Source organism: Borostomias antarcticus, assembly GCF_949987555.1.
Source record: "Borostomias antarcticus genome assembly, chromosome: 18".
NCBI lineage: Eukaryota > Metazoa > Chordata > Actinopteri > Stomiiformes > Stomiidae > Borostomias > Borostomias antarcticus.
In genome coordinates, this window is record NC_140251.1 from 3,793,249 (window position 1) to 3,820,833 (window position 27,585).

At 48.9% G+C, this 27,585-nt stretch overlaps 2 protein-coding genes across 2 annotated transcripts in view; one reads left to right on the top strand and one right to left on the bottom strand.

Annotated features, from left to right (window-relative positions):
• Positions 1-1,035: 1,035 nt before the first annotated feature.
• pgpep1l (pyroglutamyl-peptidase I like) lies at positions 1,036-7,493 on the top strand (the record flags this gene model as incomplete). Its single annotated transcript, XM_084453263.1, has 6 exons — positions 1,036-1,066; positions 1,173-1,225; positions 1,358-1,474; positions 1,630-1,856; positions 1,945-2,099; positions 7,447-7,493. 6 exons carry the CDS (start codon positions 1,036-1,038, stop codon positions 7,491-7,493), a joined length of 630 nt encoding a protein of 209 aa, XP_084309389.1.
• Positions 7,494-8,251: 758 nt separating this feature from the next.
• igf1ra (insulin-like growth factor 1a receptor) overlaps positions 8,252-27,585 on the bottom strand; it is a gene marked incomplete at both ends in the record, with an annotated part of 91,512 nt that continues 72,178 nt past the window's right edge. Inside the window, 14 exons of the mRNA XM_084452432.1 lie at positions 8,252-8,798; positions 11,617-11,751; positions 13,097-13,226; positions 13,524-13,683; positions 14,024-14,128; positions 15,456-15,685; positions 16,236-16,306; positions 16,410-16,512; positions 16,649-16,811; positions 16,961-17,103; positions 17,546-17,829; positions 24,851-25,061; positions 25,320-25,487; positions 26,062-26,297. Coding sequence (XP_084308558.1) covers positions 8,252-8,798; positions 11,617-11,751; positions 13,097-13,226; positions 13,524-13,683; positions 14,024-14,128; positions 15,456-15,685; positions 16,236-16,306; positions 16,410-16,512; positions 16,649-16,811; positions 16,961-17,103; positions 17,546-17,829; positions 24,851-25,061; positions 25,320-25,487; positions 26,062-26,297 — 2,686 coding nt within the window. The remainder of the gene's footprint in view (positions 8,799-11,616; positions 11,752-13,096; positions 13,227-13,523; positions 13,684-14,023; positions 14,129-15,455; positions 15,686-16,235; positions 16,307-16,409; positions 16,513-16,648; positions 16,812-16,960; positions 17,104-17,545; positions 17,830-24,850; positions 25,062-25,319; positions 25,488-26,061; positions 26,298-27,585) is intronic.

The following is a 27,585-nucleotide window of genomic DNA, read 5'->3' on the forward strand; positions in this document are numbered from 1 at the left end:
GACAAGTGCTGAAGGTGGGCGGAGGCTTGATTATCTGTTCAAGCGGTTTGTTTTCCTGGCAGATGCTGGGAGCAACAAAAAAAACCTACTCTTAATTTCCAATGGTATAGCTCCCCCTAGTGGAAAGACATAGGTGTTGTATTTCTTATGTTGGTAAGCCAATAGATACTGTAGCCTACATCAACAGCTGTCTCTGATTACAGTAGTTAAGATTAATAAACATTAATGCTGCAGTGGAATTATGTTTTCTTCTTTTTGGGATTATGTTTTACTAATTTCTTCTGGGTGTAATTATATTTAACGAGGCGAAAGGAATTAGTGTATGCCCTGGGCCTTGGGATTATGATTATGATTTTGCACTTGCTTACTGCTGCAGTTCTTTTTAAAATGTAGTATTTTATTCAATTTTTTATTTTAATAACAGTTTTTTATCTTATTTTTATTGGGTTTTATCTTCCATCTTATTGTCCCTGTTTTATGTTGTTCATTTTATCTATTTTTATGTGAAGCACTCTGCGCATGGAATTTCCTTGTAAAGCACTTTGAGCTGCAGTTTTTGTAGCCTATGGATGGTGTTACAGTTTATTATTATTATCATTATTATCTATATCTATATATATAATAATAATAATTATTATTATTATTATTATTATTTACTACTACTACTACTACTACTACTACTACTACTACAACTACTACAACTACTAGCCTACTACTACTACTACTACAATTACTACAACTACAACTACAATTCTCCTCAAGTAGGCCATGGCCAAAATGGCTTGGAAATGGAATAAAAGCAAAAACCGCCTGCCCGGTCTGAGGCAGCAAGCATGAAGAGTTGGACCAGGACCATGTTTAATTTGATCTCCTCAGGGCCAGCTTAATAATAGAAAGATTTATTTTTTGGTCTGTGGACAGACGGGGCGAGGAGTCTGTCGCACAGACTGATAAGATCAAGCGAACTGTAGAGAGTGATTCGATGTCCTTAATGTGCTGTTCTCTGCAGAGATAAGGTGGAAGGCGCTGCGCTTCATGGATACAAACATTGTGGTCGTTGTAACAGGTGAGCTCGCCAACATTAGAGCGATACAGTGGAACAAAAGAACTTTCTTGCAGTCTTTTGGTCTTGCCTAATAGACATTTGCACTTTATTTTATTTTACTGACCAGGATTCGGACCTTTCAGACAATATTTGGAGAATCCCAGTTGGCAAGTTGCCCAGGTAGCGAACTGCAGCGTTCTATTTGTACAATAGGCCTATAGGCTGACTACAGCTCAGCCATACTCTCCCATAGTAATTTGAGCAAACTATATGATGGGGCCTACAGTATTGGATCGGTTGTGCTTCTTTTAGAGCTTGAAGGCGGTTGGATTAGGAGAGCGTGTACAGGTCCACATCAAGGAGTTGCCAGTGAGCTACGGCGCAGCCCAGCAGATCATAGTTGACATTTGGGAAACCTTAAATCCAAACGTAAATAGTCCATGGTCATTGGTCTGGTTTTGACACCTACTAAATCTTTTTTCTGCAACAAATTACCCAAGACTGTGCTCAGTGCAACCATGGTATTGTTACTGCAATGCAATTGTCTCCTATTTGTCATAGTGCCATTCTCTGTGTGACTCCAGTTTGCCATACATCTCGGCATAGCCCCGGGTTCTAGAGCCATCTTTCTGGAACAGACTGGGAAGAACCATGGTTACCGTGATAGAGATGTCTGTGGCTCCTGCCCTGTCAATCATTGCTGCATCGATGGAGGACCAGACAAATTGGACTCCACGATTGACATGAGGTCCCTCTCCAAGCAACTCAGACGAGCAGGGAAGGATGTCGTTTACTCGAGGGATGCAGGGCGGTACGTAGGTACCTCCTAGATTTGCCCTTACTGTGTTGGAGACAGACTTCAGGACTGATGCGTGGCACTCTCTCCCTCCCTCCCTCAGATACCTGTGTGATTATGTGTACTACTGCTCCCTGTACCACGGTCGGGGGAGGGCAGCCTTCATCCATGTGCCTGCTTCAGGCAGCCGGGCCTCTTCTGATGAACTGGTGCCCCTGCTGCAGATGATTATCCTGACCCTGCTCCAGCGGCTAGACAGCTACTCCTCCTCCTTAAAACCCTCCAACTCCTCCTCCTCCTCCTCTCCCTCCTCCTCCTCCTCCTCCTCCACCACCTCCTCCTCTCCCTCCTCCTCCTCCCCCTCCTCCTCCTCCTCTCCCTCCTCCTCCTCCTCCTCCACCACCACCAACACCTCCTCCTCCTCCTTTCCCTCCTCCTCCTCCTCCCCCTCTCAGATCAGTGAAGACACTGACGTGGCTGCATCGGGTTGACCACTCACACAGGAAAGCACCCTTTGACAGATTAAAACCATAAATAAAGCACTTCAATTTCACTTCATATCTTATACAGTGTGTGTGTGTGCGTGTGTGTGTCAGCCAAAATATAGTCAGCCAAAATATACAGTAAGACACTTTCTTAGGATGTTAGGCTATCTAAACAGCAAATGCCAACCCATAACTAAACAGACATCATGAAAAGCCATCTTTCTCATTCACTTTTTTATTCAAAATTTAAGAAAAAATGAAAATACAAGAAGTTCTCAGATACACATTGAGAGAATGGCATGTCAAAAGTACACCATCTCAACAAGACAAGAAAAACCAGGAGGCCTCCGGTCCAGACCTCGCATGAAGACAGATTCTAGCCAAGATGTTTCACCAAATATATTTTCCAATCATTGAAATTACACAAAGATACGGTTTTGTGAAAGTAGATATAAAATAAAAAGTATATCAAGGCCCCTTTTGAAGTTGTCGGAATGCTACGCAGAAAAACTGAGAAATTATTCTGATAAACCTCAAGCTCATTATTGCAATTTCAATGCATCAATGCAACCTCTAGAAACCAAAGGGTTGCATATCTAGAACATTCTGAAGAAATAATATGAAATGAACCATGATGATTGAAATGCATCTCTTAAATGTAGTCTTTATTGTAATCTGGCAATGCAATAAAGCACCTATTTCTACTGTAAACCAATCCTCTATAAATTATATTCATGTTGTTTACCTTTGCCATGACTACCCGTAATCTACTGGACATTCCTGTCCTATTTCTGTCTGCTTGAGTTGTGGTCGTAACAGGTTTGTGACTGGTAACTAAGAAACCATGGCAGCGTTCCATAAAAAACAGTTATTGACTTCACAACAGACCCCTATCATCCATTCAGATCAATGATGGAAATAAAATAAATAGAGATCTTTTATCATTACAGACAACAGCATTCTACACATAAAATGGATATGCAACAATACAAGCACATGGCATTTGTTGGTAGCACATATATTCATTTGTTACCGGTGATGTGCCAACCAACCAATGTGTCGACCAACCAATCAAAATCTCTTTTGCTGCACTTCATTGTATCCCTTTGATCAGTTGTTAATCAAAAGTGATCAAGTTTCCAAATGTGTGTTCAGTCTTAGGTATATGGTTCTGTTATATCATCCCTACACTGCCTACACTCCTCTTGCCTTTAGCTACACAAGACTACTCTAAGTTTCCTGCGCTGTTTTCATCATGTAAAATAACCTTTAAGAGATCGGAGCGTTCTGCATGATACTGTGTTACTCTTCCTCCCTTACACCGACACCATCCAGATGATTTAAACCCACTCATTCAAACTCTCTTTAAAACAGCGTTATTATCAGCAGCAGCTTTTAGAAGAGAGTGAGATTGATTAAAAAGATGATGGCGATGGCATTCATAATGTAGCAAAGACAGCAGTCCACTCAAGATCAATTGGAACAGTCAGGCGAAGCATAGCAGGTTAAAATGCTCATGAAAAGAATTGTCCTCACTGGGTACAAACAGTTGACCGCACTGCACGGTATGTGTGGATGTTCTAGATTTGTCTCGTTATAGGAAAGGGCGGTCACTAGTAGCAGATGTATAGGATGGACAGACATAATGGTGCTCAGACAGAGACAGACAGAGGGAGGGGAGAGGAAAGGAGAGACAGCAGCTTATGGCTGGCTGGCCGCAGTGGGTCGTTCTGCTGTTCCTTAGCAGCGAGACATCCAGGAACGCGTACGTGTAGTCCGCGTGTGATCCTTCAACATTTCCCACACACTCCTTCTGTAGCCTCGACTACCCCATGGAAACCACCCTCATGTTGTCCTTATGAATCATTATTTACTGTACCTAGCAACCCTCAAACGGAGGGTGATTTCAACCCTAAATTTCTCCCAGTTCATTTTTGACAACAAAGGTATTTTTGAACCTAGCACAGACTTGAGACATTCGGTTATCACTTATAGCACTCTGGGCTGGGATGTCCAAATGCTGAGCTGTGTTCTCTGTTAAAGTTACTGTTGGAGATTATCGGATAACTAGGAGGTTGTTGGATGGTTTCACTGACACACGCAGTCAGTTATACAGTACAAAGAATGAACCAGGGGGGTTAACATTCTGTGGGGGCGGTTTTTATATTAGTAGTGGTTCAAACTGCAAGTCCATACTGTTACACTATCCTACAACATCCACACATCTCAACCTTTTTGACCCATATACATGATAACAGTCAATGATTTCTCTCCTGTAAAGTTTATGGAACGATCAATGAAATGTTCTCCCTTTGCCAATATCCCTGTGATTACTCTGATGTATTGATTTGAACTGTATGCAGAAAATAAAGTCATCTTTCAGCTACAGCTCCTTGCCAGCAACGCAATCTGAGGAGTCTGAGTTGTAGAGAGGATTGTTTGATGGGGAGTGGAGGTAGAACGTCTGATGACACTATTCCCTGGTCTCTTCCAATGCACCATTTACCACTTGTACTGCTGTGCTGTGCTGTACTTCCAAATGTCAGTTAGACTTTTGACAGTCAGTTGGTCTGGGTGTGCTTTGTCCAGGTCAGTGCAATACTGCTCAAACTACAGAGTAGCTGAGTGGCACTAGATCAGATCATTCCCTCAGCAACCCGTGTCTGTGCTATACCAAGCCTGTACTAGTCTGACACCAGGGGTTTTACCTTCATATTACTAATTTACTCTCTTTTGTGGTTAAAATCTTTGGACCAGGGACATAATTTGATATAAATCGCTAAAGAGCAGGACATAATTCAAACCACCAGAAAGATATCCCATCTCCACTCCCTCCAGGTACAGTGTGTGAGTTGTGAAGAATTGGAGAGGTTCATCCGGATCGATATATTTGTGAGGTTGTGTTATACAGTCATGAGAAAAAGGTAAATGGTTTTTTTTTCTTTTTCAGACATATATTAAAAAGAGTGAGGTAGATACTTGAGGGAGAAAAGAATTAAGTACCCTAGACGTGACACCAAAGAAAAAACATACTGTACAAAAATCCAACTTTATACTGAATCATGGGGCATTTATACAGTGATTGAAACTGATATCACAAAAGGGAAATAAAAAAATAAATAACACTCCTACAGAAAATAACCCTCCAAGAAACAAAACAAGCAACATTTTTAAAAGATAAGAAATCCTTCAAAAACTCATTCTCTTTTCAGCCCCCATGTAAGACCTGTTCTTCCATTTACAACATTGAAATGAGCGCCATTCCCTGGACTTTAACCCATCCTTATTTGGTTTACAGATGCAATGATTAAGGAGACAAACTATAGGACATGTTTTCACTTTGATCAGAAGATGTATACCAGTACTGTACAGGAGTGGCATAATATTGCGCTAGAAAGCTTCAACACAAAGGGAGAACTATGATTTCAGATGGGTTTTCTGCAACAGAATTGCTAGTGGTGGGGATAATAAGGCAAAAGAGACCACCCAATTAGCCCTGTTAATTAAGAGGCAGGAAAGGGGATGGGTTAAATGACCAAATCCAGTAGGATAACAACATCCTGTGTGACTAATCCTGTGTTGAGAATGAGGCACTGGCAGGGAGGGGGTGGGGGGGAATATACTATTCATATCAGTGTGGGGCCAGTGGGGGAGGTTGTTGGACTCCACAGACAAGAGAGAAGAAGAGAGGTCACAGGAAATACAAGCAGAGAACAATCGTGGAGAGAATGATGGAGAAAGACAAGCAGAGAACAGTCGTGGAGAGAGTGATGGAGAAAGACAAGCAGAGAACAGTCGTGGAGAGAATGATGGAGAGAGACAAGCAGAGAACAGTCGTGGAGAGAATGATGGAGAGAGACAAGCGGAGAACAGTCGTGGAGAGAATGATGGAGAAAGACAAGCAGAGAACAGTCGTGGAGAGAGTGATGGAGAAAGACAAGCAGAGAACAGTCGTGGAGAGAATGATGGAGAGAGACAAGCAGAGAACAGTCGTGGAGAGAATGATGGAGAGAGACAAGCGGAGAACAGTCGTGGAGAGAATGATGGAGAAAGCAAAGCCTTTACTTGAACCTGAGATTGAGTTGCACCTAGGGGGCAACGCTAGGCGCAGTGCTAGACAACGAGTACAAGAAGGGTGCCTAAGTACACGCTCACACTTAGAGCTAAGGTGTCCATTCCAAATAATAATAATAATAATAATAATAATAATAATAATAATAATAATATAATATAGAAATCTACAGAACAGAATGAAGATGAAAACATTTAGTAGAAAAGTAAAAGGCAATGGACACAATTTAGTCATACAAATAACCTTCTGGGGTAATTGAGTATTTTTAGATCTGAACGACCAGTTCTGCTAATAGAGTATGAGGCATAAGAAATGGACTGTAGTGGAGATCATAAAATATTCAACCTGAAGGATTTCTTTATATATATATATATATATATATATATGTATATATATATATATATATATATGTATATATATATATACATATATATATATATATATATATATATAATATCCATATATATAAACAAAACAGAAAAATAATAAAATAGCAGCTTCATTCTGTACAGACATAGAGGCAAACATCTGAACCGTAGAAAAGTTATAAAAGTGACAAACCAATGACGTGTGTGAAAATGATGCTTAGGTCTAACATACAACTGTAAGACCGCTATATATAATTTATATGTTTGAATTATAGAGAGGCTACTATCTAGTCTGATATCACCTGCTGTGAACAATGCCTCATCTGCCTTGGGCAGAAAAATGCTCACAAGAAGGTCTCCACTTGGACCAGACCTGATCCAGTACCTTCTCCTGTCTCAGGCTTGGATCTGGATTGCGGGTGTTTTGGCATCATGTCCGCTTTGCTTTGAACAGCAATGTATCTGTTGGTGATGATCATCTCCCAGGTGAAACTTACACATAAAGATGACAAATAAGGGTTCTGATTGGAACATTAAACACAGGACATAAAAGGTTAAATCTTTTTTTTTTCTTTTTTTTTTTTTACAATTTGATTGTAATTGTGTAGAGAAAAAGCTAACCTAAACAATCAGCAATGTGCGAATTCTAATGCTTGATTCTCCCTCTGTGTCCACTCCAGTGGACAAACAAACTAAGAGCAAGAGGGAGTTCCGTTACCGTATTTAAGAAAAGATGCGATTTGGCAAAAATTTGGCTGAGACACATTAGTCCCTCCTCTGTCATTTCTAACCACTCCTGATAGGATCTCCTCCTACTGTACCATAGAATATTGACAGGGAAATAAACCAATGACAGAAGTCCAGAATGCATCAGAAAGGAGTCACTCAGTTTGACCTTTGAGACGAGAATTGAGAGATTGATGGAAGGAGATTTGGAAGAAGAGCTGTACCATACTGTAGAGAGAGAGACAAGCATATGCATAGAAATGCACCCACACTTAGATCTAAACAGCATCTCTCAAAAGTCATCAAAAAGTGCTCTTCTGTTGGTTTTTCTGGCAGATATGCTTAAACGTTTTTTTTTGTTTCTTTCTAAAAAGTCTTTAATGAAATATGATGAGCCAGTATGCTTTTCATTCTAGAAGGATGTTTTAAAAAGTAACAAAACCAGAACCGTACAGGTTTTCCGACAGGTAGGAATCACCAGAGCTTCGCCGCGTGGCGGGAGACCCCTGGTCTCCGCAGGCTCCTGTGCTGTCGTTTCAGTCGTCAGTGTTCATTCGTCCGCCTCGACAACGCGACCGTTAAGAAATGACGAGAACATCTAACACGGCGCGGTAAGGAGAATGTCTGTCAGTCACAGTCACTCGTCCGCCCCCCTCCACGGGGAGGGGGGTGGAGGGGGTTGCGTTACCCTGTATGAGAAGCAGAGGGGTAGTGATCAGGCCCCCCTGGGGGGGTGGGGGGGGGGGGGCGGGGTTGGGATCAGCAGGCCGATGACTGGGGCAGTGGCAGGGCCCGCTCGTTCTTGCGGCCCCCGTTCATGTGTGCGTAGGGCTGCGTCTCGTCAAAGCTGGGCTGCAGCACCACCACGGGACCGTTGGCCGCCTGTCCTGAGTGCTTGTCCAAGGTCAGGCCTGGGGAGGCAGCAGAGGCTGTGGGGGCTGGGGTAGAGGAGGAGGAGGAGGAGGAAGAGGAGGGGTGAGGGGCTGGTCCCAGGAGGGGAGTACTGGGGCCTTGCAGGGGGGATAACGGCTGGGTAGGAGGGAGCGGCACGGGCCCCAGACCCCCCGGGGCGGGGGAGGGGACTGCGGAGGGCTGTCTGGTGGAGGCGGGGTCCAGGGGGACGTTCTCCATGTTCTCCACCTCCATGTCCAGCTCCTCCGTGTCGGGGGGCTTGTTCTCCTCGCTGAAGAAGAAGCTCATCTCCCTGAAGGGCGGGTCCAGCTCCTCCTTGAGGCTGTTGATGATCTCCAGGAAGGAAGGCCGCATCTTGGGGTTGTACTGCCAGCACATCCTCATCAGCTCGAACCTGTGGGGAACACGCACTAGTTACAGCATTTTGAAACGGTCACCGTTTCATACTTCGTCAAGATTCAGGTCGGACACACCAGTACAAAATCCTCAACCACTTCCAGTGCGGCTCATGGGTTGGTTCGCCTCCCACCTGCAGGTGGCAGTGTGCACCAGTTTATGTCTCTACTACTACCTACGACCTACCACCTCAGTCAGTAGAGTTCTAGAAGTGTCATGAGGTGACACAGCAGCTTCAGACTGAGAATAATAAGAACGTCAGTGTGAATCTTGTCATTTACAGCCCCCAGTAGTGTAGATACTCGGGGTATGAAACAGGACAGCAAATCACAGAAGAGAGCGCACCGTGTTTGGCTGACGTGAGAGCGAGAGAAAAGTGTCAAAACAACATAATAAAAGGAGAGAATTATTGCACTACGGCGCAACGCTTTACCACACACACCACAGCTTCAATTACTCACAAACAAGCTAAGAATACCCACTAAAAGGCCTCCTGTCACAAACACCTCAGCCTTCTCTCTATCACAGTCACAATGGACCTCCATCTGGTTCCCGGACCAGGGGAAACACTTCCCCCACTTCGGCCCCGGCACTGTGGCGCGGGTTTTTTCTTACGAACCGTACCGCCTCGCTTCGGACTCCGAGCTAGCAGGAGAGGGGGCTCGTTTTTCAACTTGGCTCTGAGCAGTGGGGCCTTAAAGTGGACTTCCAGACCAGCCAAAGCGCGGCTCTGAGACCTCCTGTGAACAAAGGGAGTGTAATGCTTGGAGCCCGGCCCACGTTCCAGAGTAACCTGTCCGCTTGGCGATGGGCTCCCTGGGCATTCTTACCCGCCATCTGTCTCCGGGCCAATCACTCGCTGATGTGAAATCAGAAAATGCACCGTGATAAATCCTGCCTGCTTGTCAGCGCCCTGCCCCGACACCAGCAACACATTTCACCGCCTTTAAGCAAATTTCAATCAGACCCGGATGCCTCGACCAGACATTGTGGCACAGTTCACAGTTAGGTGATCGCATCGTAGAGATACCAGAACAGGAGAAGGCTGGAGGCGAACCATGACCGACCACCTACTGTAACTTCAACAGAAACCCATTGTTTACGGTCAAATTTGTTTCACTACATCAGTATATTTGATGTCGTCATAGTTTCTGTTTATGTAAACTGCAAAAACTTTCCCCACACCCCCATCCAGCCCCGGAGCGATAGTGGTCTTCTGTCTTTATTGAAACTCTAGACAGAACATTTGGAAATCGACTCCCCAGTCAGAGCTACCTGACCGTGAGAACGTCGCGAGAGGGGAAGATCTCTCAGAGCTCTCCAAATGTGACTCATCCTTTTGCCTTTTATTCCACCCAGGTCGTCTCGTTCAGTCCCGCCTCTCCCCCGCTACAGAAACTACAGCGGCGTTGACCTCCGCGGGCCTCTGGAACTCTCCGCCGATTCCATACAGGAAAGGCAGCCGGCAGCAAGCTGCCTTCTGTCCTTCCTTCTCCATGTGCTGCTCGTAGACCTGGGAGCAGACCCTGGAGGACCCCCCCCTTGTGTAACACAATCCACACGCTCCTGCAATCAGGACAACACAGTTTGGCTGCCATAGAAACCCAAGGTTTGTGTCTACATAACACAACCCCCCCCCCCCCCCTCTCTCTCTCTCTCTCTCTCTCTCTCTAAGGTGAAGTCAGTCACGAAGAGTGGAGGTAAAGACAGAATGCCTTCTCGTTGAGGTCAGAGGAGTGATAGAGGGAGAGGATGAGGAAAGGAGAAAAGCATGTATGCATGCAGCACCAGCAGACAGTCTGACAGGACAAGACGTAGAGGCTGTCCTGTTCCACTTTCCCAGACAGGCTGAATGACTTCATTAATGGTAGGATTCCTGCTCTCTCTCTCTCTCTCCTCTGTCTCCCCTGCCTCTCTCTCTCTCTCTCTCTCTCTCTCCTCTGTCTTCCCTGCCTCTCTCTCGCTCTCTCTTTCCTCTGTCTCCCTGCCTCTCTCTCTCACTCTCTCCTCTGTCTTCCCTGCCTCTCTCTCTCTCTCTCTCTCTCTCTCTCCTCTGTCTCCCCTGCCTCTCTCTCTCTCTATCCTCTGTCTCCCCTGCCTCTCTCTCTCTCTCTCTCCTCTGTCTTCCCTGCCTCTCTCTCTTTCTCTCTCTCTCTCTCTCTCTCTCTCTCTCTCTCTCTCTCTCTCCTCTGTCTCCCCTGCCTCTCTCTCTCTCTCTCTCTCTCTCTCTCTCTCCCCTCTGTCTCCCCTGCCTCTCTCTCTCTCTCTCTCTCTCTCTCTCTCTCTCCTCTGTCTCCCTGCCTCTCTCTCTCTTAAACTAACATAGTGTGCTCGTGAGCAGCCAGACAGTGATACGCTCCCTCCCACTGTGTTGCCCCTGCTCCGGGCAGGAATGAGTGACATCCCTTCTATTGCCCTGGGCTTACTGGTGTGGAGGGGGGGAAGGGGGGGAAGGGGGCATGATGTCACCACACTCCATTTGAGCCCTGACGTAAATGTCACCAGTTGGATTATGGCAGCTTGGCTCAGCCATCGCACACCTATCACATGATGGGGCCACGCACATTCAACCGCGACTGGAAATAGAAGCAGGTGTAACGTTGGACGTCAAGGGCCTCGTGCTTACGGGGAGGAGGACAATGACACAAAGTGACAGCGAGAGGATGAAACATTGGCTAGGCGCCTACGGTCTGAAGCTGGACTGTGATGTATAGAGGAGTGAAACGCGATTGAGGAGTTGGCAAATGCTACTGTAATGCTCCAATTTCCTCCCGTCACCATCCCAGTCCGAGACAATGTGGAGTAACGGGACTTACAGCATGTCGGGACAGTTGTCCGGCTTGTCCAGGAGTCCTCCCTCCATGACGAAGCGCAGCACCTGCTCGTTGGACATGCCCTGGTAGGGCTGCTCCGCCAGGGTGGCGATCTCCCACAGCACCACCCCGAACGACCTGCAGGGGGAGCCAGGGAGGCCGGTTAAGACACCTACATGCTCATGCACCAACACAAACCCATACATACACTCCCATGTGCGTGCGCACACACGCACACCCACACACGCAGACACCTCACGCACGCACGCACGCACACTCAAGTCCCCAGACTGTGAAAGGTAACTCATACTCATAAAGTCACCCACTAAAATCATACAGACTCCTGTAGGACATAAAACAAGACTGTTTTAAGAGAGCATTTAACAAGTCTGGTGCCTTGGTTGTGTAATACCTGTCGCACTGAAGCAGATGGTGCGTGAGACCAAAGGACTCTACGTTCATTAGAATGCGTATTACAGGTATAGGAGTTCTGTGCAGCCCTGCTTGACCGCATGTGTTGTTCATTACTACAAACGTAGTGAAACTGAGGCCACGACGGAACTGCAACAGAAAACCCCAAAACCTTGACACCAAAAATAAAAACGCAACGTTGCCAGGGAATATTTGTCCGCTCTCGACGGCCGTGCCCTCGTCCACTGGCGCCGGATCAAAGACAGCGTTCAATAGCCTCTCAAGAAAACCTCTTACAAAATTGACAAGTATCTAATCGGCTGACGCAAGGGGATGGTGCTGAGAGACCGCGCTGCATTACCCAAAAGAGCTTCTCTACATAAACAAATCAAGACCCCTACTGGTCAGTTTCATGGGAGCCCAGAACGGCTTCCCACAATGCTCGCTTTCATCTGGGCGACTTCAAAGAGGGAGATATGGAGTGCGGAATGGAGGTGGGTTTCTGCTGGCAGACTAACCCCTCATTTGACAAACATCTGGAGTAGTTTAAGCGTGCTTGTAGGGACAAGCCTGTGGGACACTTTCGATTGGGAAACAAAAACGAGAGACCTTGTAAACAGCGATATTTCTCTGCAACAGGCTGTCCCTGACACAGACCTGGCTGAGGCCTTGATCCACGTTTCCACACTGACTTGATGAGAAGATGTTTAGCAACAAGAGGAACTAATCTCCAGTAAAAATAGAATGATTCTGTGTCACCATGCCAGTAACCAGACAGCAAAGGTCAATGTCTTGGACACCAACTTCAAACGAGCCCTACATATGCTCCGCAGGACGAGGAGGGATGGGAAGGAACCTTCCGGGCCGACGGCCGAGCGAGAGCGCCTCTTTAGAACACGGGCCGTACGTGTAAAAGGACTGTTTCTCAGCTAGTTCCAAAGAGAACATGAACTGTTCCAGCACACACAAACACAGCTGGTGTACTACCGTACATGTACTTCATCTGCATGTGTCGATGTGTGTGTGTGTGTGTGCGCGCGAGACAGGGAGATTGAGACAGAAAGAGACATACCAGACATCAGAGTTTGTGGTAAACACGCCGTCTTTCAGCGACTCTGGGGACATCCAGCGCACAGGCAGCAGTCCTTTCCCGCCTTTCCGATAGTAATCCGTCTCGTAGATGTCTCTGGTCATGCCAAAGTCTGCGGAGGGGAGGGGAAGAGATGGGAAGAGATGGGAAGAGATGGGAAGAGATTGGAAGAACCACAGTGATAGTAGCCACTAAATAACTTTAATGTGAGGGAGAGGGGGCTCAGGAGGACCGATCCGTGCTACCCCACCTCCCCTCCATGTCAATCTGTTTACGCGTGTTCACGAGCCCTCCCAGGCTCCTCAGCGATTTCCAAATACTTGACTTCGGGGGTCCAGCTGGGACGGTCCGGGCTTTCAACAAACAGGCCAGGGTGAACGCGGCCGTGCGTGTGAAAAAGGCCTCTCACCTCCGATCTTGACGGTGAAGTCCTCCGCCACCATGCAGTTCCTGGCCGCCAGGTCTCTGTGGACGAACTTGTTGGCGTTGAGGTACGCCATGCCGTCCGCAATCTCCCCCGCCATCTGGATCATCATCTTCAGCGGGGGCAGGACCTTGCTGGTGCAGTTCTGTGGCAGAGGGGGTTGAGCAGCACAGACAGCCCCATTCAGTAACTCGGCACTGGCCGCACCACCGGACCATGCAGGCCGGAGTCCAGGGAACATCACTCAACATGAGAGATAGACTGAGGGAGTGTGTGCGATGTGTCATGCCCTGACACACAGGGTAGAGTCTCCCACAGAACTCCAGTCTATGTGTGAGCCGGAGAGGGAGGGAGGGAGGGAGGGAGAGAGGGAGGCAGAGAGCGAGCAAGAGAGAGAGAGAGAGAGAGAGCAGGAGGGAGCTACAGTGGGATTGGGGGAGGGGTGGGGCGGCGAGGGGGGGGGGGGGGGGGGGGGCGGGTTGTACCTCTTTCCGAAATGAGCGCAGGTGGGTTTTCAGGTCCCCGCGGGTCATCAGCTCCATGATCACCAAGGTGGGCTGTCCCTGAGAAACCACGCCAAGCAGCCGCACCTGGAAACCCGGAGCCCCCCAAAGGCATTACGTCAGGGGAGGTTAGACCAGACTCTCAGTGGGTTAAATGAGTTTTAAAATGGGTCATGAGGGGCCAAACAGATTTCTACGGGCCAATATCCTCCTCCTCACTGAAGTAATTAGGAACTTTCCTTGCGTTTAAATTCTGGCTCCTCTAAAACTAATACAACTGAGGAGCTTTGAAGGAAAAAAGACGCTTTGCCTCTAAATGATTAAAACTGAGCTGAATAATTAAGTCTTGGCTTTTGCTAAATGGCTGTAACAGTGCCTTTCAAAGGGAAAAGCATTAAGCCACATTTAAGGCCCTGTCCACACGAACAAGGGTATTTTTGAAACTGGCCATTTTTCTAAGCGGTTTGGCATTCCATCCACACGCAAATGGCCACTAAAACCAGACATGTTTGAAAACTCCATCCAGGGTGAACATTTTTAGAAACTTCACTTTCAGTGTTGTCGTGTGGACAGGAAAACTGGAGTTTTTGGCTTGTTTTGTGTAGCTGTTACGCTCTGTTTACCGACAGTAAAATGCCTTATTGAGAACCAAAAATGAGATACCCTACTAGCTGGTCAGCAGGCGCCCTCCTGTCCTATTGTGATGATTTATGCTGATAATAAAGCGGATGAGTCATGCTGTATCAGACAGTAAGAAGTTGGTATGTTAGCTTACAGTAAGAATGTTTCTGACCTTGTTCCCAGAACTCTACAGTAGTAACGTTATCAGTATTGGTTTGCACGAGTTTGCAGTGTCACAGCTGGGCTATAACAGGGCGAGTTGTGTATCCTTTTATAATAATTACAATCATTATTTTATAATGATTACAGTCGGATGGTAAAAAGTGATCACTACAGACCCTCAACCCCGGCGCAGTAGGTGGGCCAGCCCGTTTCAAGGCTGCTAGCCAGCATCTGAGGGCTGCTTTTCATTTCACCGGCAGTCGATGATAATGTGTCGTTAGACCAGCTGCCGATGTATTATAAAACTCATTGCTACACCCTGGAGCAATGCAGTGTACTCCTCCTCTTGATCTCTTAGTAATTATTGCATTGTTTTTTTGAGACGCCATTTCGATCTGTGTACAGTAACAGCACAGTAGGCTAGCCTTGCTGTCAAGCGTACCATACCAATGACGTCACGATCATTGGCGTTCAAGATGGCCACGCGTAACAAAACAACAAACTCACAGATTTCTCCTTTATAACTAATTTGGCAGTTTTGAGTATTGGAACATGAATAAGACTGATAACACCTCTGTTATGTCACCTTCACTTCCTGTTTCATTTCCGTTCCCCTTTAAGCTCTCCTCACCACGTGATGGCAGTTGAACTCCTTCATGACGGACGCCTCGTTGAGGAACTCGATGCGCTCCCGCATGCTGGCCGACTCGTTGACCGTCTTGATGGCCACGTGCGTCTCGGGCTCGTCCTTAACCACGCCCTTGGCCACGCCCTCGTACACCATGCCGAACGAGCCCTGGCCCAGCTCCCTGCTCATGGCGATCTTCTCTCGGGCCACCTCCCACTCGTCCGGCACGTACACTGGCGGGACGAGAGCAGGGGAAAGTCAGAGACGCCGCCCACATCGCGGCACCGCAACACACCACTGGTCCGCGAGATGACGCGGCGGGTTTAAGCTGAGGATACACTACAAGATATTATGCCCGATTTTATACATGATTCACAATCCTGCAGTGTCTCTCCTAGTCAGCAGCAGTCTGCACTAGTTGGGGGTAGTCGGAGTGGCAATTTGGCACATAAATGTGTAAGTGTATGAGGGGTACAGCTTTAAATCGGCAAGTGTATGATGAGAACAGACTTCTCCCGATCCGAGTCGGAGCGAGTCGGAGCATATCAAACGATGTTTGATATTTTTGAGCAGATTCTGGACGCAATCGTGTAGTGTAAACTCGTCACCACCTGGTCCAGTCGTTAAATGTGCGATACCCACTTTTTCAGTTGTCATACAAAAATCATCAGAAGCCAGTCGTCTAGTGTATACTCCCAGTCATTTCATAATCTGTTAAGATTGTGAAACTCTTCTAGTGTATCCGAGGCTTTGAACAGACCAGACGGTCAAGGTGGCTCTTACTCTCAGCTGCGCTGAAGTACTCCGGGTTGACGGAAGCGTAGAGAACGCCGTTCCCCAGCCTGTCACTGTTCCTGGGGACACACACACATAGCAGAGTCAGCGTGGGAACTCTGAAAAGTGGCCAACACTCTTCCTGACCAGTTCCAGAGTAATCACACTGTAAAGAACACGGACCTCTTTTTGTTGAGGAAGAAGAGAACGGTCATGAGGCTAGCGATGATGAGGATCACGATGATGGGGATGATGATGGCCAGGTAGAAGGCGTTATCATAGTCTCCTGGAAGAGAAGACAAGAATAGCCATGGAACCAAGGAAGGCAGGTGACGTAGACCTCCATGGTCCTGGTATTAAAAGCAAACAGCAGCACTGTTTTAGTCATCAGATTAGGAGTCGGTCAGATCATGTGTCCTCACGCTTGGGAGGCGGTACGTAGAAGGACACGGGCTCGGTCCACGACCCGTTCCCCGCCAGCGAGGTAGCGCGCACGCGGGCCGAATAATTCCCAGAGCCCAGGTTGGTCAGGCGAGCTCCTTTGTACGTGCGGTAGTTCTGGCGTGACACACACTCGTGCTTTTCAGACTGGAAGAGACACACACACACACACACACACACACACACACACACACACACACAGTGCCAGGTTAATTCTCTAGAGCCAATGTTGGGGGTTGAAGGTCCAGGGTTCGTGCCCTGCTGGGTTCTGGGTGTTTCTGGCCCGGCCTCACCTCGGTGGCCAGGCCGTACTTGATCTCGTACATCAGGATGAGGCCGTTGGGCCTGACGGGCTCGGGCCAGCGCAGCACCACACAGCCCTCCACCTTCTCATCCCTCTCCTGGAGCACGCGCCCAGGGATGTCATCCGCTTTGTCTACGGGGCGCACGCACGCCAGACACACACACACACACACACACACACACACACACACACACACACACACACACACACACACACACACACACACACATTAAAAAGCAAAATATTTAGAGTGGTCTAGTATCGCTGTCGGGCATATCTATAAAATGGCAAGTTTTGTTCATGAAAGAATGTTCCAATTTCTATGTATTTTTTTATTGTTATAATTTTTTTTTTTACATAAAATCACATATGACGATCTGTTTAGAATACATTTAGTTGGTCCCAGTGCTGAGATGTGTTCAGAGGTTGTAAAGGGAAGTCGCAGCTTTCAAATTATTTTAAAAAATCGCCAAAATAGAGATACAAGGTTTCCGCCGGACAATGTTAAACACAACAAACCTTTTCTAACCTAAATAGGACAAAGGCGTTTGTGAGAGCGTGAACGTGCGCCCACCTGCTGGCTTGGTCCTGGAGAAGACGAAGGCGGCGGCGCTGCATCGCCTCACCTCCTGGTTACAGGCGTGGACGTCGATGCGGTACACGGTGAAGGGCTGCAGGTCGGAGATCTCCATGAACTCCGTCCTGCTGCGGTCCTCCATGAAGGGGTACTCCCTGCTGGGAGGCTCCCCGTCCGTGCCGTTCCCCTCCGGGTCCGTGGCGTTGCCTGCCGCCGCGCCGCCGGAAGGCAACGTGCTGTTGGCGACGCCGAAGAGCGCCCTGCGCCGACGGTCCGGAGGTCTGAGGGAGGGAGGGGAGGCATGTTAGAGAGGTGACTGAGAGTAGATAACTAAGAACAGCTAGGCTACAAGAGTGAGAGAGAGAGAGAGAGAGAGAGAGAGAGAGAGAGTGAGAGAGAGAGTGAGAGAAAGAGAGAGAGAGAGAGAGAGAGAGAGAGAGAGTGAGAGACAGTGAGAGAGAGAGAGTGAGAGACAGTGAGAGAGAGAGAGAGACAGTGAGAGAGAGAGAGAGAGAGAGAGTGAGAGACAGTGAGAGAGAGAGAGAGAAAGAGAGAGAGAGAGAGAGAAAGACAGTGAGAGACAAGAGAATAAGGGAGGTAGATTGCTAGAGAGAGACAGAGAGAAGGAAACAGGAAGCACTTGAAGCTAGAGTAGAGGATATGCCCCCAGAGGGAAGCAGAGGGACAGTTTCAGAGGTCAGCCAGGTAGATACAACCTGCCCCGCAAAAAACACAATACCGTATACAGTATACTACACAGCTACAGCCCACAGAACATCATCAACACCAGCTGACAGAGAGCTAAAGCATCAGGTTGAACCTGACTGGGCAGGGTGGACTCTCCAGAGGAATATGGCAAGAACATTAAGTCTGGATGTCGATATGAACACCTCCTCTGGGATAAAAGTACGCTGAACTGGCCGGCTGCCATTTGTTGTTGCTGAATGTGTGTGTTTGTGCATGCCTGTGTATGCGTGTGCGTGCGTGCATGCGTGTGTGTGTGTGTGTGTGTGTGTCCAGCTGTACGGTGCAGCTCCCTGTGGAGCTGTGTGATGTGCTGAGGTTAGAGAGGTGGGAGAGAGGTGGGGACAGAGAGCAGACGTCCGAACGCTGTTATCACCCTGACCGAGCAAACGCAGTGCCCTGCTGACACGCTCGTCCACATGCCTGAATATCCCCACTACAAGTGAGTGTATCACACAGGACAACGTCAGAGTACAAAAAGGACCACCTGCCGTTCGAATGGACGGTACAGCATGACGTGAGGCAAATGGAGCGACGGTCACGTAAGCTTTTTAGTCGACGTAAATTAAATGACTCAAGGGATCGAGGGAAAAACACGTACAACCGAATTGTTCCGCCACTCAAAATGTCTCTAATGCTGGTGAGGATGATGAAGACGATGGTGGCGGAGGTGGAGAGCCGGGGGGGCAGGCACCACGGAGGACAGACTGGAACCGCGCGGACGGCGGAGCTAGTAGACAGCAACAGTTTTACCTGAGCAGACGTTGCGACACAGGGCATCACCGGGACTCCACCACAACACAACACAGGCCACTGTAAGCAGGCCCTTGGGCCCTCGGCCCCGGAGCACTCCTTACCTACAGGCCCCTGGGCCCTCGGCCCCGGAGCACACCTTACCTACAGGCCCCTGGGCCCTCGGCCCCGGAGCACACCTTACCTACAGGCCCCTGGGCCCTCGGCCCCGGAGCACACCTTACCTACAGGCCCCTGGGCCCTCGGCCCCGGAGCACACCTTACCTACAGGCCCCTGGGCCCTCGGCCCCGGAGCACACCTTACCTACAGGCCCCTGGGCCCTCGGCCCCAGAGCACACCTTACCTACAGGCCCCTGGGCCCTCGGCCCCGGAGCACACCTTACCTACAGGCCCCTGGGCCCTCGGCCCCGGAGCACACCTTACCTACAGGCCCCTGGGCCCTCGGCCCCAGAGCACACCTTACCTACAGGCCCCTGGGCCCTCGGCCCCGGAGCACACCTTACCTACAGGCCCCTGGAGCACACCTTACCTACAGGCCCCCTGGGCCCTCGGCCCCGGAGCACACCTCACCTACAGGCCCCTCTAGCAGTGTAGCGACTGGCTCGCTCTGGGTCTCTGAAAGAATCATGCAATAAGCCCACAGTGCAAGCAACTAAGACTATGTGTGTGTGTGGGTGGGGTGGATGTGTGTGTGTGTGTTGGGGGGGGGGGGGCTATGCTTGAGTTATGCTGCTGGTGGAATGTGCTTTACTAGGAGGAAGGACAGTGAGATCATGGGGAAATTCTTCACCATAGAATAAACTGTCTTACTGGAAGAGTACAATGCATGGTATTTTGCTGTTGATGACTGCGTTAGTATAGATTTCCTGAGCTCTCCCCACCCCACCGTCTTCACATGGCGCAGCAACTAGAAAAATAACAAGCTGCCGTCTTTGTCCTTTCATAACTGTTCCTTTATATATAAACGGACAACAAAGATGCTTGAGTGCAGCCAGGCACCCACGGGAAAATGTTTTACTGGGAGTGGAAAAGTCTGGCAAACACACACACACACACACACACACACACACACACACACACACACACACATACAGATCTGTGGGATAAAGAAAAAAAACAGGACTGGTAGGATGGAAGCTAGTCCTACCACTGAAATAGTTGAATTGAAATGACATGAAATAATGTCTGATAAATTAAGATGGGTCTTGTCGCCTGGACACATCAGTTCCAATGCTTCCAATGCTAATCCAGCACAATAAGAGCGGGAGCTGGCTCTTAGCCAGTTAGCTCATGAGCTCACAACAACTAGCAGCAGCTTCCATAACATTAATAGTAGCGGTCAGTGGCTAAAGCAGTTACACTGATGATTCCTGTAACGTTAGCTTTTTTGCTGCAATTGGTTCAACTTCTGTTTCTGGACAAAGGTAAGGGATAAACCCAGATAACACAAGGCTAGCGGACCTACAGCGGGTCCCAGATGGACGAGTTGGCGGACCTCTGGCCGAATCCGCTGGATCTTTGCACATCGAATGGCAAGCAGACCTCTGCCGGATTATTAGCGTCAGGGACAGAGGTCCGCTAGTAGTCTGAAATGCTCCCGCTATTGCTCCACCACCATTCCACCGTTAGTTTATTGTCTATATCCTAGCCCCATTGACCCTCGGCTTATGGATTTCTATTGCTAAATGAACTTACTCTGAACATTTTTTTGGTAACCCTTCCTTTCATAGTCCCCCAATTACTAAACATTTACCTGGTAAATACATAACAAAGTATAGCCTAATGGGTAATTACTGAGACACCTATACTGTAGGTATAATTTCAAAACAGGAGTATTTCAAATGTTCAATTACTGCACATAAATTCAATAACTGACATAGCACCACCAAGTAACCACATTTTTACATAACTTCTATAACATCCAGTGACAAACACAAATGACAAATCACAATACTCATATTTATTAAAATGCTTTGAATTATATTAATTATAACTGGATCCACTCAGGAATCTGGGAGTGGGACCGAGAACAGGAGGAGCAGAAAACAAAACACAGAGTTGCATACACAGAGAAACATAACAGTAAGCACAAGTCTAGTATATCAATGGGACTTGTAATTGGTCACTTAATTGGTCACCCAGTTTCTGCAATCAGTTTGACACAGTTAATTCATCTGCAAAACAGACTGTACATTTCCTTAAAAATAAAATAATAACTTTTTGTTCCAATGGGATCTCTCCCGTCCGTCTGAAAAAAGGGGGCAGAGAGGAGAGGAAGAAAGATTGTGGCTTAAGTTAGGAATCAAACAGGTTCGTCCTCAACCAGAGATCGAACTCTGGTCTCCAGCATGGGAGTCGGACGCTTAATCTACTGATGTCATAGTGTTTTTGTTCCTATGGAATCTCTCCCGTACTTCCAAAAAAAGGGGAAAGGAGGGAGGGAGAGGGATGGGAAGGTCGAAAGTAAACGTAGAAATAGACCCACAGACTAGCAGAGGGGGAGGGTATGGTTTCCCAAAATCGTCCCCACTGGGGCCTTGAACCCCGATCTCCCGGGTGGGAGTCCAATGCTTTCACCGCTACTCTACTTGTGCAGTGGAGATTCCAGGGTTGATTTTGGTGTCCTTATTTATTTTGGTGTGCTGGGACTACTGCCTCTTGTGGTGCCAATAAAGAAATGCAGGTCAACATTCAACGGAGTAAGGGAGGGAGGGAGGAAGGGAGTGACAACCCAACAAACGGCATCTATGGTGCGCTGGCTTACAGCCACGCACAAAAAAACAGTCGCGATCGCACTACCCTGTTAACATTCCATTCCCAGGCGAATCCCGAGGTCTTGCTCTCTGAAATGATCAGCTAATAGGAACAATACTGTACATACGGTACGACAGCAACGAGGACCGGCGTCCAACAGGGGATTTCGTGTAGCGTGGTAAGGTGAGAATGGTCGGCTTTCACAGCACTGGGGAGGAGGAGAGGGGAGGAGGGTCCTCCACCTCCTCACTCCCCTGGACCCCTCCCCCCCCCCACCTCCCTGAGCATAGGTCAGGTACTGTATGCCAGCGTCGCCCGCTAACAGAGAGCAGGGCTTGCCAACAGAGGCTCACATAGAGAACTGTCCTCAGCTGAACTGTAGGGTGACGGGGCGGGGGGGGGACAGAGGGGGGGACGGGGGACGGGCCATACTGCAGCTGGTGTCCTTCACTGGCCCGCCAAGACCTCCCACTTTCTCACCTGTGGGAGGACCTGACTGCTGCCCCTGTCTGTGGCCATCACGGCGTTGATTTTAATACCACTCTCCGACCGCAGACGCTGAACACTGCAGGCTCACATACCGGAGCAGAGGAAGGGGGAGGGGCTTCTCATTCATCTGAGACTAGTTGACCTCATGGTTGGGCTATACAGTATCAAAGCCCAGAGAGGCGTTGAGTATTCTCCGAGGGACACACAAGACGCTAAGGGTTGTACCAGCGAGGGGAACATGAGATCTTGTTTTTTCGTCTCGTGTGTCTGGCGTAGGAATGACGTTAGGTACTGTCAGTATACTGGCATGTAATGTAAGGTTTCCCAAACATGCTTTATGTCACCACTCTCTCCAGCAGCCTGTCTGGCTGTCTGGCTGGCTGGCTGGCTGCCTGTTTGAATGTCTGGTCTGTCTGTCTGTCTGTCTGTCTGCCTATCTAGTCTGTCTGTATGTCTGTCTGTCTGTCTGTCTGTCTGTCTGTCTGTCTGTCTGTCTGTCTGTCTGTCTGTTTGCTTGTCTGTCTGTCTGCCTGCCTGTCTGTCTGTCTGCCTATCTAGTCTGTCTGTCTGTCTGTCTGTCTGTCTGTCTGTTTGCTTGTCTGTCTGCCTGCCTGTCTGTCTAGTCTGCCTGTCTTTCTGTTTGTCTGCCTGTCTGTTTTTCTGTCTGTCAGTCAGTCAGTCAGTCAGTCAGTCAGTCAGTCAGTCAGTCAGTCTGTCTGTCTGTCTGTCTGTCTGTCTGTCTGTCTGTCTAGTCTGTCTGTCTGTCTGTCTGTCTGTCTGTCTGTCTGCCTGTCTGTCTATCTGTCTGTCTGTCTGTCTGTCTGTCTGTCTGTCTGTCTGTCTGTCTGCCTTCCTGTCTGTCTGTCTTTCTGTCTGTCTGTCTGTCTGTCTGTCTGTCTGTCTGTCTGTTTCTCTCTCTTGCCAGCGCGACAGGGCTCTTCGCTCTCCCCACATGTATTTAAATTCCAGATGGCTTCACTGTACATTTCCTGGCATCCGCTCCCTCCAAAAACCACGCCACGGACAAAGAGAGCATACGAGGGACCGAGGAGGAGGAGGAGGAGAGAGAGAGAGAGAGAGAGAGAGAGAGAGGAGGGGAGGGGAGGGGGTGGAGGACGGGGGGGGGGGGTCAGAATGGAAAACATTTCCTCTCCATTCTGTTTCTGTTTTCCCCCTCCCTCCCTCCCTCGTCCCGTCCTCCTTAAACCCCTGAACTCTGGAGAACAACCCTCCTCGGTTGCGCGGCCCTTCCCCGGAGTGCTCGGCGATAATGCCGGCTCTATTACGGCGCGGTGCGGCCGTAACGTACACAGGCCTGGACCTCTGCGCCCTGCCAGGGGCCTGGCGCTCGCGCCCCTGTCCTAGACAGCTCCTCTGTAACAAATCAGCAACAGTACAAGAGGCGAGGCGGAGTGAATGAATGAGTCTAATTAATAACAATGGACCAGTTGTTTCATTGTTCCTTTTTCTGGAAACGCGATGTTTCCAATTCCCCCGGAGCATCACAGAGGGAAGGAGAGAAGGGCATCGCAGCACTTGCTTTTTGATGCGTGAACTTGCTCCAGATGAGGATGAGAGCATTGCTGTTGAAAGCAGTGGAGGTATCAGTCCAAGACTGAAATACTGGAGCTGCCTGGAGAGAGGTCTCTCTGGGACAGGATATACTGGACCAGGGCTCATATACTGTAGATATACAGTGTCGCTTGAAACACACACACACACACACACACACACACACACACACACACACTCAACACACTCACTGTACTGAACCGAGACACAAAAACATGAAGCCTGAGCGCCATCAAGTATGAGAATCAAGTGGCCTGAATTTAAAGGCTCACTTTAAATTCAAAATGTGTGTGAGTGCATCTGTGTTCAGTCCATACAGTACTGTACAGTATGTGTGTGCATATAACATGGAGACTGAGTGTGTGTTTGTGCTTGTGTGTGTGTGTGTGTGTGTGTGTGCGTGTTGAGGGGAGCTGGAGTCTAATGAAACCGTGAAACATCCGTAGCCACAAGCAAGGTAAAACGCTAACACAACACAGATGTCACCCTCTGCACCCCCCCTCCCCATTCTGGAGGAACGAAAGCTTAAATGGCAGAAAGTGTGCAGCCGCCGCCCCCCCCCCCCCCCCCCCCCCTCAGACTCCCTAATCTCGTCTCTCTACCCCGTGTTTGTTTGTGCTGCCTAAATGGCCGCCCGCGACGCCCTTGATGTCCCCGTCGTCACGGCAACGGAAAAGCCACGAGCGCCGTGCTGTGCGTCGCGCGGCTTGCAGTCAGAGCCTGTGACAAAAGCCCCCGGCAAAAGCCCCCCAAAACAACCCAGTTAGTATGCTGTCAGTGCCAGGGAGGAGCAATTACACCACTCTCCACTATGAAAGCCAACAAGCACCAGACTGTGAGCTGAGCCCTTTGATAGTCATCTCTACCCGCTGAGCGGAGGCCCAGTAAACACCACAGACAGAGCTTGCCTTCTGAGCCGGCTGGCGTCATGGGGGGAGGGGGGTGGGGGAGGTGGGGGGCGGGGGGGCTTCTCCCCGGCGCCAACCTACCTGGGCGTGAAGATGGCGTTGTGCAGGAAGTTCTCGAAGACCTTGCGGTAGGCTCGGTCGTCCTTGTCCTGCTGCTTCTCCTCCTTGGTCTTGGGGCAGCGGCAGCACGGGCTCTTGTCCGGCCCCCCCGCCGAGTCCGACTTGGCGGGCTTGGCGTCCTCCTCGCCGTCCGACAGCCCCGTGGCCGAGATGCGGATGGGGATCTTCAGCTCTGTGCGAGACGGGGGGGGGGGGGACACACACACCAGACAACGTTACAACCAAGGGAGGCAAGAACAGCGTGTGGAGAGCGGGAGGGGTGTGTTTTGTGGAGAAGAGGACAAAGAAAACAGCCAATGACCCAGAATGCACTTGATAAGTAAAAGGTGAGAGAGTAAGTTAGGGCTAAAGGCGGAATTGAGGAAGAGTGACGGTGACGATGGTGGTGGTGATGATGATGATGATGATGGTGGTGGTGATGAAGACTGACCTTTGGAGCAGTAATTGTGCTGGTACAGCTCCTTGTCCTCGGGCTGCTGTTGCCAGCGGAGGAGGTAGAAGGTGAGGTTTCCGTTGGGTGAGAGAGGAGGGGACCAGCGCACCACCAGTTTGGACGAGGAGTTGGCGTACGAGCGTGTGTCCTTCGGCATCGACGGCTCTGTGGTGGCGACATAGAGAAAACGTCAGCCCTGGTGTGTGTGTGTGTGTGTGTATGTATGTGAATGTGTGTATGTATGTGAATGTGTGTATGTATGTGAATGTGTGTATGTATGTGAATGTGTGTATGTATGTGAATGTGTGTATGTATGTATGTATGTATGTAACGGATAGTTCCCACCTTGCAATCTGATTGTTTAAGAGCCGTTGTATATGCCACATAAAGCCTCTTTATCGTTCTATGTGAAATATCACTGAGCCATTTATTACTGCCTGTAAAACATATATATGTATATATATATGTGTGTGTGTACTGTATGTATGTATGTATGTATGTATGTATGTGTGTGTGTGTGTGTGTGTGTGTGTGTGTGTGTGTTCACAATGGCTTATCATTCACTTATTCACACATACATTCACACACCGATCGAACCACTGACCCTACGTTCATTGGACGTCCCAATCTACCTCCTGAGCCACAGCCACCCCAGCTGTGTGTGTGTGTGTGTGTGTGTGTGTGTGTGTGTGTGTGTGTGTGTGTGTGTGAGTGTGAGTGTGTGTGCATGCTAGCTTACGCGAGGGGCTGGTTCGGATGTAGACGACGTCACTCTTGGCCCCCAAGATGTGTTTGACCTCCACCTGCAGCGTGATGGCCTTTACGAAGATGGCGTACTGTGTCCAGGGCTTGAGCGGGGACAGCAGGACTCCTGGGTCGGCGTTCTTGTCCTGGGGCAGGTCCACATCCACCATGTTCCAGCTGTCCGAACCGCAGCCGTCCTGCCCGTCGAACTCTGTGATGTTCTGGAACGGTCTGGAACATACCCAAAACGTAACGTTTTTAACCGGTCAGCACAGAAAACGCAGAACACAGACTTACAGGTACAGACAGTGCAAAATTAGATTGTGTCTACTGTATGTACTATATAGTGTCAACACCAGACCCATGAGAGTTCTTTCGCTGATTACTATATAAGCTACGCTAACTACGTTACTGCATGCTGCAGATCTCTCTATGGGTCTGGGACACTTCATGCAAAAATCTGGTGCTCAAATCCTGCCAAATTATTGGTTTCGCCGGAATCCCGGTGACAACAATCAATAACGACTTTCGCACTCAGGCGTTCCCAGGCGTTATCAAGCGCTAGATATGCCCCGCCCATCTAACCTGGGCTAGCGTCTCTCATTTGCTGCTACGACCTGTCACTCTTTCAATTTTGACCCGTCGATACGCCCTCAGAACACCAGCTTTGGCGGCGAAGAGGCACAGACTCTATTATGTACTGTAGTATGCGCAGCACAGCGATTCAACAGGATGTATGGAGTGTTGGGGTGTGTGTTTGGGTGTGTTGAGGTGTTTTGTGGTGTGTTGGGGTGTTTTGTGGTGTGTTGGGGTGTGTTGAGGTGTTTTGTGGTGTGTTGGGGTGTGTTGAGGTGTTTTGTGGTGTGTTGGGGTGTTTTGTGGTGTGTTGGGGTGTGTTGGGGTGTTTTGGGGTGTGTTGAGGTGTTTTGTGGTGTGTTGAGGTGTGTTGGGGTGTGTTGGGGTGTGTTGAGGTGTGTTGGGGTGTGTTGGGGTGTGTTGAGGTGTGTTGGGGTGTGTTGAGGTGATTTGTGGTGTGTTGAGGTGTTTTGTTGTGTGTTGGGGTGTGTTGGGGTGTTTTGTGGTGTGTTGGGGTGTGTTGAGGTGTTTTGTGGTGCGTTGGAGTGTGTTAGGGTGTTTTGTGGTGTGCTGGGGTGTGTTGAGGTGTTTTGTGGTGCGTTGGAGTGTGTTAGGGTGTTTTGTGGTGTGTTGGGGTGTGTTGAGGTGTTTTGTTGTGTGTTGGGGTGTGTTGGGGTGTTTTGTGGTGTGTTGAGGTGTGTTGGGGTGTGTTGGGGTGTTTTATGGTGTGTTGGGGTGTTATGTGTTGTGTTGGGGTGTGTTGAGGTGTTTTGTGGTGTGTTGAGGTGTGTTGGGGTGTTTTGGGGTGTGTTGGGGTGTGTTGGGGTGTGTTGAGGTGTGTTGGGGTGTGTTGGGGTGTGTTGAGGTGTGTTGGGGTGTGTTGAGGTGTGTTGGGGTGTGTTGGGGTGTGTTGAGGTGTGTTGGGGTGTGTTGGGGTGTGTTG